Here is an 11657-nt window from a genome sequence, read left to right as displayed (position 1 = left end):
TTTTTTTTTTTTTTTTTTTTTTTTTTTTAAAGATTTTATTTATTTGAGAGAGAGAGAGCACATGAGAGGGGTGAGGTCAGAGGGAGAAGCAGACTCCCTGCTGAGCAGGGAGCCCGATGCGGGACTCGATCCCGGGACTCCAGGATCATGACCTGAGCCGAAGGCAGTCACTTAACCAACTGAGCCACCCAGGCACCCTCATCGGAATTACTTTTTTTTTTTTTTTTTAACATGTCTGATTATGGACAACAGACTGGGAGATTGGGAGCAAGGGAGACAAGTTAGAAAGCTGGCAAGAAATGGTTTGATTTCCAACATAATGTGAAGGAAAGGCAAAGAGGACTTGCTAATGGTCTGGATGAGAGAAGTGACAGGGGGGAAAAAAGAACTTGAGGATGAGTCTTAGGTTTCTGGCCTGACTGGCTAGCTAGGAGGATGATAATGCTATTCTCTAATAGGGGGGAGACTAAGAGGGAAGCAGGTTTGGGGGAAGTGTCAAGAGTTTGTTTTCCACATCTTTTTTTAAGATTATTTATTTAAGTAATCTCTGCACTCAACATGGGATATTTGAACTCATGACCCCAACATCGAGAGTCGCAACTCTTCTGACTGAGCCAGTCAGGTGCCCCAAGAGTTTGCTTTTCACATTGTAAGTTTAACATGACCATTAAACATGTAGGTGGCACTACCAGTGGTACTTGGGTATACTTGGTATAAAGCTCAGGGGAAAAGTTAGGGCCGGTTTTGGAACATTTGGTCAATTTCTGAACATTCTTTTCCTATCCCCTCTTGATGTACTTTTATAGACAAATACTCAATATACAGTAAGTTGACTTAAAAATCCGAACTTTTATCTTAAAAAATTTGATGCATTTTTTTCCAATATTCTTCTATATGTCATTAAATAAAGGCAGGTATTTTAGAACATACTAAACTAGTAATATAGCATGCCTAGAAAAGAACAATCAAGCAGCAAAAAGAGGAAAATATTAAGAATTAAGGGATAGGATCCATGTCTCCAACTCCTGTTCAAGAATGAGTGAAGTTGGGGCGCCTGGGTGGCTCAGTCGTTAAGCGTCTGCCTTTGGCTCAGGTCAGGATCCCAGGGTCCTGGGATTGAGCCCCGCATCGGGCTCCCTGCTCCGCGGGAAGCCTGCTTCTCCCTCTCCCACTCCCGCTGCTTGTGTTCCCTCTCTCGCTATGTCTCTCTCTGTCAAATAAATAAAATCTTTAAAAAAAAAGAATGAGTGAAGTGAGCATGTGAGTGTTCCCCAACTATACATGGAGATCATATCCGACTTGTAACCTTAATGAATAATGTCTTTGCTAATTTCTAATGATCTCTTTATGTATATTAATTCCTAGAGAAAATACCTTTTCGACTATAGCAAGAAGGGGAGGATACCACCTTCCATAAATACCCTTCTTCAAAACTCTGGAGGTCACAGCTTGACCACAAAGACTAGAGGATTACATTTCCCTTTCATAGTGATTGTCTCTTACATCTTCCTCTTCATTCTGCATATTAAAGAGAAGATTTTTTTCTCTTTTGCTTCCATCTTTTCTTATATGAGAGTGTTACCAATGTAATTTGTCAATTTGACATTAACTGGCTAATTTTGGATTGGTTTGGATCAAGAAGAGATTTTACGGGGCGCCTGACTGACTCAGTCTGTAGAGCATGTCTCTTGATCTCAGGATTGTAGGTTCAAGCTCCACGCTGGGTGTAGAGATTATTTAAAAATGAAATCTTAAAAAGAAAAAAAGAGATTTTACTATTCTTTTATACAGTTCAAATGATTAAAAGACTAAATGGTCTAACTATGTGCTGTCCTTGATTTTATAACTAACAGATAAACTTGCCTTAAATTTTTATGTTTTGTTTTGTTTTCTGCCTTAAATTTTTAAAGAAACAAGTGTGGTATATAAAAAAGAAAATAGTTAAATAGATGAAGATAAAAACTCATCTGAGAAGAATGCAAAGCCTTATTTCTTAAAAATGATCACAGGAAAAATAATGTAAAAGAGTGAGATTCTACTTGGGTTGTATCAAAGGAAATAACTATTATATAATGAAGTAACAGAATATTAAGAGACAGTGACCTAAAAAGGAAAAAGAATATTGAAAAAGAAGTTGGTATAAGGCACACTATAGACTTTCTAATAAAATTAAGGACACACCTGGCTTCACTTTTTTTATAGTTATCCTTCTTTAGAACTGTATAAATTGTCTCAAAATTATTTTAGGCACTTGTAATGAACTAGTTCATCTCTGTCCTAAAACAATAATGCTATATTATAATTATTAAGGTAGCTCTCCCACTGCAACGGTAATTTTACAAATAGGTAATAAATTCCATGAGAACAGGGGTTATGCCTTATATTTCATTATTTTTCCCTTGTAACATCTGTAACATGAAATTATGCACAGAAAAAAACATATTCAGTATGGTAAATAAAACCTCATTATAGGGGCACCTGGGTGGCTCAGGTGGTTAAACATCCAACTCTTGATTTCTGCTTGGGTCACGATTGTAGGGTCATGAGACTGAGCCCTGTATCGGGCCCGCACTGGGCTTGAAGCCTGCTTGCGATTCTCTCTCTCCCTCTCCATCTGCTCCCCCACCCTCAACCTCCATGTACACACGTGTTCTCTTTCTCTTAAAGAAATGACCTTCATTACAGATCAGCTATGGATTCTGATTATAGGGAACACTAACTTAGAACCCCAGTTAAATGAAATGATATTCCCAACAAAAGCAATCCCATTCTTGTTAGTAGACTTATATACTACAATAAAATTGTACTCCTTTATGTTTTGAATTTCAACAAAAATTTATGAAAATTTGTTTTCTCTCTTATTGTATACATACTTTCACACTAATCTTGATTTTGCCTGTTAACCTGCAAAGCCTAAAATGTTTACTATCTGGTCCTTTATAGGAAAAGAATGCTGATCCTGTGACAAGATTAAGCACAGAAATATCAGTAAGGAGAACCCAACTCAGTCTTTTGTAGGGAATAGATAGTTACGTCAGAGAATGTTTCCTAGAGAAAGTGATGGTTGGGGTGGGGCTGAAGGATTCAAGTGACTTAGCTGGTGAGGACTGGAGGAAGGGCAGTCCAGGCAGAGGCAAAGCATCTCCAAAGAACTGGAAGCATAAGGCCTACCACATTTAGAAAAACTGAAATGTGATCAGGGGGCTGGAACCAAGAATGGATAGAAAGGAGGGATCCATGGGGTTAAATGTTGCTGTGGGGTCAAGCAAGGTCAGGACTAAAAAAGAGTGCTTTGGATTTTAGCAAAACGTGCTGAAAAACAATTGGTGGGTGGTCCTTATTTATTTTCACAGTGGATTTAGTGACAGCATTCTCAGCAGACTGCCAAGAACAGAAGCCAGAATGTAGTGGGTTAAGAAGCTACAATGCAGGGGGTAAGGAGAAAATGGAGAGGATTCAGAGAGAAAGAATACTAGCTACAGGGGGATGTAGAGTAGAATTTTCATAAAGATGGGAAAGACTGGAATACTTTGGTCAAATGCTACAGGCAAGGAACCCTGCGAACAAATGAGGGAAGGGATTCAGAGTAAAAATGGAAGGCTTAGCCTTAAAAGAAAGTAGTGTACCTTTTCTACTGTAATCAAAGGGAAGACAAAAACGCGGGGCATACATTCAGGGAAGTTTTAAGCATAGTGACAGAGAACTGAGGAAGATCTTTTAAGATGGCATTTATTCCTAAGCAAAGTAGAGGGAGAGACAGTCTCAGAAAGGAAAAGAGGCTTTTAAAAAACCATGGTTGATAATGGGAAAGAGAGCTGCATGGGGAAGCCTCTGAGGATTGCTGGGCAGAGCTGAGAACCCAACTGGGGAGGAGACTAATTTTTAGTAACATTAGCCTGTGGAGATCTGAGGTTTTTTCTAGCAGCATTTGGAAGGCTGGAGGTAGGCTCACGAGAGGTCAACATTTGGATTCATCTAGAGCTGGGTTTTTGCCAGATGGGTTTAACAGAATCCTGAATGGGTAAGGCAGTTGAAAATACTACAAGAGAGGGGATGAAGTGATGGATCGTGAAGTCTAGGTCAAGCAGGGGCAGAAGTGATTAAATGAAGGAGGCCAAAAAGGACAGAGGGCAGAGAGAGACTGCATAGCTTAATGAGGTTTTAAAACAAAAATGAAAAAACAAGTATAACAGGAATAACTGAATGAGAATGATGGCTGAATAAGGGAGTCTTGCTCTGAATGAAATTTGAATTTAAGTTTTCAGAGATGGACGAGTCCAGTGTGTGATTACAAATACAGCTGAAATTAGTGGAGGTGAAGGTCATTGCACATGAGGAATCTGGAGTTGGAGTCAAAATAGCCAAGGCTCCACTTAGCTTCCACAAAGCAGCATCTAGAGGATATGGCCTGGTCTTGAGAAAACATTTCCCCCTCCAGTTTTTCCAATGACATGATCTGAGGGGACATTTCCCAGCATTCAATATTCTAGAGTATTTGAATAAAGTTAATTTGTTTATCTCAGACCTGTGTGCTCACTCCTTCCTCCGAATTCTGTCAGTGATCTCTTTCAGGGACATAGCTGAGTATGAGGGACACAGGGCAGGTATCCGACTGGGTTTCTGGTGCATGCTACAACACTGATGAACCCGAAGACATTATGGTAAGTGAAATAAGCCAGTCACAAAAAGATACTATATGATGCCACTTATATTTTTTTTAAGATTTTTATTTATTTATTTATATGAGAGAGAGAGAGAGAGAGAGAGAGAGAGAGTAAAAGCACGCTGAGCAGGGAGCCTGACACGGGGCTCGATCCCAGGACCCCAGGGATCATGACCTGAGTTGAAGCAGACTTTTAACTGACTGAGCCACCCAGGTGCCCCTGTCTGATTCCACTTGTACGAGAGACCTAGAGTAGTTAAATTCATGGAGACAGAAAGTAAAATGGTGATTGCCAGTGGCTGGGGGAAGTGGGAACTGGGACTCACTGTTTAATGGGTACAGAGTTTCAGTTTTGCAAGAAGAAAAGTGTTCTGGAAATGGATAGTGGTGATGGTTGCACAATGTGAATGTACTTAATGATGAATGATACATTTAAAAATGGTTAGCATGGGGCGCCTCGGTGGCTCAGTCGTCAAGCATCTGCCTTCAGCTCAGGTCATGGTCCCAGGGTCCTGGGATCGAGCCCCCCCGCATCAGGCTCCCTGCTCTGCGGGAAGCCTGCTTCTCCCTCTCCCACCCCCCGGCTTGTGTTCCCTCTCTCGCTGTGTCTCTCTCTGTCTAATAAATAAATAAAATCTTTAAAAAAAAAATGGTTAGCATGGTAAATGTTATGTACATTTTATCCAGAATGAAAAAGAAAAAAAACTAGATGCACATATATGGTCACATGATATATAAAGAAGGTGACATTACAGTATCATAGAGAAGGGAGGGTGATGGGCCAATTGGATACCCGTGAAGAAAAAAATAAATCTTCACCCCTATCTCACACCATACACAAATACCAATTCCAGAACTGCAAATATAAATGTGAAAGCCTAAAACAATAAAGCTTGTAGGATAAAATGAAGAACAACTCTGTAACCTTAGAGGAGGAAAGGACTACTTAAATAGGGTACAAAAAGCTCTAACCATAAAAGAAAAAAATACCTTAAAAATCAGAATATGTTAAAATTAAAAACTTCTGTTCATCGAAACATACTAATGAGAGAATGAAAAGGGAAGCCAGAGAATTAGAGAAGATATCTGCAACCACATAACTGAAAAATGACTTGTCAAAACTATATAAAGAACAGTTAAGGAAAGGCAGACAAATCAATGGAAAAATGAACAAAAGACTGACACACATCCACATTTCCAAAAAAAAATATGAAAAGGTAGTGAACTTCATTTGTTATCAGAGAACTGCAAATTAAAACTACCATGAGATACTGCTACAAACCATCAGATTAAAAAGACAGAAACAACTAAGTGAGAGCATGGAATCATGAGAATTCTCATCCAGGCTGGTGGGCATGTAAATTGGTACTACATTGGAATGTGTTTGGCAGTATCCACTAAAGCTGAATAGATGCATATCCAATGATCCAAAAGTTTCAAAAGGAATGCAACATGTGTTCACTAAAAGACATGTACTATAATGCATAGCAGGACTTTATTAACTGCCAAAAAAGGGAAACTATTCAAATGTCCATTGAGAGTAAAATGGGTAAGGAAACTGCAGAACATTCACATAATAGACTGCTAGACAGCAGTGACAATAAACAATCTGTAGTAACACCCACAATAATTCGACATGATGAATCTCACAAAATGTTATGCCAAAATATAAAGCCAGTTACAAAAAAAGTTCATATTGTATTTTTCCATTTACATACAGCACACAAAACCAATCTATGATAGGTCAAGATAGTAGTTCCCCTTTGGCTGAAAGAGGGATGGGGAGGCAGGTAGTGACTGGAAGATGGCACCAAGGAAGGTCTATGGTGCGACCGAGTGTATTTCAAGGATACTGGTACTGATAAATTTCTTAAGAAACCAGACAGAAGAATAACGAGATAAAAAATATCTCAAGATGTTTTGGCAACAGTTTTAGGATCAGCCATCTAGGAGGTTATGAGGGAAACAGAATTATAGTAGGGGGGATTTTGTGTTAAAAATGACATGCTGTGTGCAAGAGGTTGTCCGTGGTGAAGGAGTGGCCAGCAAATATCTACCATGGATCTTCTCTGCTCCAGGCAGGAGTAAAACTTGGTCAAGACAGAGGGGGGTACATACACACACAGTGTTAAGTGCTGAGAGTGGGGGTGAGAGGAGAAGGAATACACAAAAGAAACAAACGTAAGAGAGTGGACGGAGAAAGGAGTACCTGAAATAAATGCTGCAGAATGATGGAAGTAAATCATAATAAAAGTACCTGTTTGGGAGATAGTGGTTATTTACCTGCAAATCCTGCCTTGGTTTAAAATCAGGGAATATGGTGAACCAAAAAACAACATACATGTAGAAACCCAACTAAAAAACCTGGTTAACCCCACTTTTCTTCAACTGTAGTTGAACGGATCCTTCCTTGCTAAAAATAAAAACATGACTTGTTAGCCGTTATAACAGAAAGGAAATCTGGAAGAAAATCTCTAGGTGGAAACATGCCACCCCCCCCCCCAGTCAAAGAATGAAAATTAGATTAAGAAATCGGAGGGTTAGGGGCGCCTGGGTGGCTCAGTTCCTTAAGCGTCTGCCTTCCGCTGGGGTCGTGATCTCAGGGTCCTGGGATCCAGCCCTACATTGGGTTCCCTGCTCAGCGGGGCGTCTGCTTCTCCCTCTCCCTCTGCCTCTCCTCCCAGCTTGTGCTCTCTCTCCCTCTCACTCACTCTCAAATAAATACATAAAATCTTAAAAAATAAATGGGAGGGTTAGTTTTCCAGCTTTACTCTTTTCAACTTTGGTGTCAATCCCAATTAGAGCAAACATTAAGGGAGAGTAAGATAGGAAGCATTTATTTGGTAAGTGCCCACTCTATTAAGGAAAGATCATACTGTCATGGTGAGGCAGATATGTCACAGGTTATTTTTTTAAAAAAAGTGTATTAAATATGTTACGTAATTAAGTAGAAGAAAACCTCGTGGGGGAAAAAGGAAGGCGTAACAATTCCTGGGAGAGTTTGGAAACGCTTCACTGACATTTAAGTTGGCCTTGGGGAATGGAGTAGGAGCTTGTCGGGTATGTCAAGAAGTGGAGTGAGGCCAGAAAGAGCCTAGAGAATTGAGGAACGGCGCAGAAACTCGGGCTGGTTTCTGCACTGGGCTGTGTGTGTCGGATACAATGAGAGAAAGAGGGGCTAGGAAGGCAGGTCGGGGGCTAGGGAGCAAAGCATCTTCTTCAAGAGCCAAGAGCATCACACGTCAGAAAGCAATATGGCACAGAGGTTAGGAGCACTGGCTGTGTTCTAAATCGGGCTCCACCGTTTACCCGCTGTGTGATCTGGGCAACAGCCTGGGCCTCAGTATTCGCGTTTGTAACATGGAAATAATCTTTACCTTATACAGTTGCTAGATCGTTTAGCACAGGGTCCAGCCCATTCAGGGCTAAATGAGAAAACATCATCGTTGTATGATTACCAGCCCTCTCACCTCCCCGCGACAGCTAAAGAAGCAAAGTTAGCTCCGGTCGGCCGCGCCCACTTGCCACTGCTCCGCCCTTTCAGGCCTTAGACCTCTATTCAGAGAGTGGGGCCGGGCCGAGAAGGGGCGGGCGGGGCGGGCGGGGCGGGCGGGGCGGGCGGGGCGGGCCGGGCCAGAGAAGGGGCGGGCGGGCCTGGCGGGCAACGCCGCCGCTTACCAGGGCTGGGGTCTCGCTCCTCGTCCTCCGCTGTCCCGCGGGCCTTGAAGCCGGGCGGTAGCGCCGGCCCGATCAGATCCCTCGCCATCCGCGGTGGCGGACACGGGTCAAGCATACAACTCTAACCACGCAGAGTCAAGTCCACCCCGGGATCCGGCGCAAACGCAGGAGGTTTTTCCGGCCCCTACCAATGACGTAGAAGCCCCTGGTTGGCAGAGTCGGGTAATCGCGAGAACGGAAGTGACGCCTAAGGCTTGTTCCACATTCGCATGCTAGGTTCCCTACCTGGCGGGAGGCATGGCTGAGCAGGCTAGTGGTTTCGTGACTTCGGCGAGGTGGTTTCCAGCATCCGAACGGACCCCCACGGTGGGGCCTCTGAGCGACACTGCCGCGCCGCGGGACAACTGGATGCTCTGGGCAATGCCGCCGCCGCCACCACCACCGCCGTCGTCGTCGCCTCCCGTAGCAGGGTCACAGCCTTCCTCAGAGGAGCAGCCCCCCCAGGAGGCCCAGGCTCTCCCCGAGGCGCCTCCTCCCTTCGACGCCCAGATTCTTCCCGGGGCACAGCCTCCCTTCGACGCCCAGTCTCCCCTTGATTCTCAGCCTCACCTCAACGGCCAGCCTTCCTGGAATTTCCAGGCTTCGACATCATGGTACTGGAGACAGTCTCCTGGTGTTTTTCCTGGGCACCAGAACGCTCCGGGTAGGCTGTTATCCTCTCCTTACCACCCCTTTACTTTTCCTCTCCTCTTCTTATCTCTCCCACTTTCCCCCTTTTCTTCTCTCTATCTCTGATTCTGCCCTGCATTCTTGGAGTCTGTTCATTAATGTCCACAGTTTGTCCCACAGTAGTGTTTTCCCCGCCTATTCAGTCGGTTCAGCAGTTATAACAGAATAAAGCGGTGTGTGTTAGATGGCAATGGGTGCTACGGAGAGAGACAAAGCAAAGAAGAATGATAGGTAGTGCAGTTTTAAATGTCAGTGTAGTCATAAACAAGGTGACATTCGAGCAAAGACTTCAGGGAGGTGAGGGATCAGAGCTGTGGGGAATAGGGATGAACTGCAAGTGCAAAGACCTTGAGGCAGGAGCTATAGATCAGAACCAAAGCTCGTGTGGCTAGAGAGGAAGGAACCTGGGGTGGAATTGTAGATTGGGGAAGAGGGCAGACCTGCTAGGGCCTTGTAGATGATGGGACTTTGACTTTTTACAACTCTGATAGGGGTAGTGCAGGGGAGTGACATGATTTGATTTATATTTTAGAAGGATTAATGTAGCTACTGATGGGAATCCACTTAAAGGGAAACGAATTGAGAAGCTTTTGCAAGTTATCCGAGTGAGAGATACTGGGGGCTTGGACCAGGATGGAGCTCAGGAGGTGATGAGAAGTGTTGGATTCTAGATCTGTTTTGAAGGTAGGGTAGGGCCAACACGATTTGCTGAAGGATCAGATATAAGGTGTGAGGTAAAAATGAGACAAGAATAACTTAAAGTTTTTTGCCAAACCAGCAGAAAGGATGGGAGTGGAACAGATTTGGAAGGAAGACCAGGAGTTGAGTTTGTGTCAAATAGAGATATTGAATAATAGGCTGTTAGTTTGTACTTTCCAGGGGAGATTTGTGGCTGGAGCTGTGAATTTGGGTGTCATCAGCATATAGATCATATTTAAAGCCACGAGATTGTTGACTTAAAACCGTTCTCTAACTGCATAAGATTTAATTTACATTAACTTTAATCCAAATCACTGTTTACTGTGTGCCAAATGCTGGGAATAGGAATGTGCCTAAAACAGTTCTAAGTCAGATGAGGTGGGCTCATAAATGTAAATCAACACATTGTGACTGGTGATGGAGGCATATGAAAGGTGATTTCAGAGTTTAGAGGAAGTTGGGGAAAGCTTTTGGAAGAAGTATCTTGGGAGATGTTTAGGATTTAGGAAGAGATCCTTTTTAGACGGGGCAAAGAGGTGTGAGTACAAGGTGAGTTCTGAGAATTGCACTGTTCTGGTGTGACTGAAGCAAAGTAAGTGGAGGTATGCGGGGAAGAGTAGGATGAGACAATAAACCGGGTTCTCATTAAAGGACGCTGGGAATCATTTATAGATTTTCCAGCAGGATTGTGACCAGTGGAGGATTATTTTTGTGGTGTCAGTGTGCAGGGTCTGTTGGAAGAGAGGGCTTAGGAACCGGAAGACAATGGGGGAGGCTGTCAGAGTAATCAAGGTGAAAGATAAGGGTTTCAGAGTTGGGTCATGGCAGTAATATTTCACAAGGCTCTGTTTTCCTGGTATAAAATTGATGCTGAAAGCACTATATTGGGATTTTATTGTTTACATTTCTAATGTTTGAAATAACTACAAGAAATTTCATCAGGTTAGAGTGGCTATTCCTTTCTTTACTTTGACACCTAAAGCATGTATGGACATGTAATCTTACCAATTACGTATTCACTTGAAAAGTATTTATTTGGTAGACTAGTCTTAATCTTTGTTAATTTGTTTGAACTACTTTTCTTCTTAGAAGAGGTAGTTTTTACTCAAGTATTTGTGACATGTTAGGGTAAATAAAAATTTAAAAATTGTGTAGTTGCAAATATTTATGGATTTCTTTTTGTTTTTTAGTTAAACATCCTTATTTTCCACGAAAATATGATCCGAAGTTCACTGATGTCAACTTCCCTCCCAGTAGAAAACAGAAAAAAAAGGTATTTTTAAAGATATTCTTGAATGTGACACTTGGGTCCCTATGTCACTGTTTCATGCCTTTTGTTTCTATTACAACGGTCTCAGTGTTTTGCATCCATTTTGACACAGTGAGGCCTTGCTCTAATAGGATCTTTAAGGATCTTAGCTTCAAGTAAAAACTTTAAGCAAATTTCTTTTTGAGAAATAAATGGAGAAATTGTAGAAAAGAAAGCATTCAGTCCATTTCAGTATATTTTCATGAATAAATATAATTGAGAACTATAATTACTAGTAAATGTAAATGTTATTAAACCTTAGTGAACAAAAAAAAATATATATGTATATATATGTACATGTACATTAGCGAATTGGGATAGGAAGGATGGAATTTAGGGAGAAGAATGGAAATCCAAACTCTTCTCTTGTAAAATTGAAAGTATGGAGTTAAGAACAAATTACAATGACACAAACCTTTTATTTTTTACGATTTTTCTTTATGACATGGATCTTTTAGGAACAAATATTTCTGTGATTAAAAAAAGCATTTGCGGGGTGCCTGGGTGGCTCAGTTGGTTAAGCGACTGCCTTCGGCTCAGGTCATGATCCTGGAGTCCCGCATCGGGCTCCCTGCTCAG

At 42.0% G+C, this 11657-nt stretch overlaps 2 protein-coding genes across 4 annotated transcripts in view; one reads left to right on the top strand and one right to left on the bottom strand.

Annotated features, from left to right (window-relative positions):
- GPALPP1 (GPALPP motifs containing 1) overlaps positions 1–8503 on the bottom strand; it is a 35851-nt gene extending 27348 nt beyond the window's left edge. For all 3 annotated transcript variants that reach the window (XM_021697889.2, XM_044913180.1, XM_044913181.1), the window contains exon 1: positions 8342–8503. In XM_021697889.2, the coding sequence (XP_021553564.1) occupies positions 8342–8456 (115 nt within the window). In that variant the 5' untranslated portion in view covers positions 8457–8503. The remainder of the gene's footprint in view (positions 1–8341) is intronic.
- Positions 8504–8587: 84 nt separating this feature from the next.
- The window catches only part of NUFIP1 (nuclear FMR1 interacting protein 1), a 48587-nt gene continuing 45517 nt past the window's right edge, over positions 8588–11657 (top strand). The window contains exons 1-2 of the mRNA XM_021697911.1: positions 8588–9044; positions 10960–11042. Coding sequence (XP_021553586.1) covers positions 8639–9044; positions 10960–11042 — 489 coding nt within the window. The 5' untranslated portion in view covers positions 8588–8638. The remainder of the gene's footprint in view (positions 9045–10959; positions 11043–11657) is intronic.

Source organism: Neomonachus schauinslandi, chromosome 3, assembly GCF_002201575.2.
Source record: "Neomonachus schauinslandi chromosome 3, ASM220157v2, whole genome shotgun sequence".
Taxonomy (NCBI): Eukaryota; Metazoa; Chordata; class Mammalia; order Carnivora; family Phocidae; genus Neomonachus; species Neomonachus schauinslandi.
This window is presented reverse-complemented; position numbering and strand designations above follow the sequence as displayed.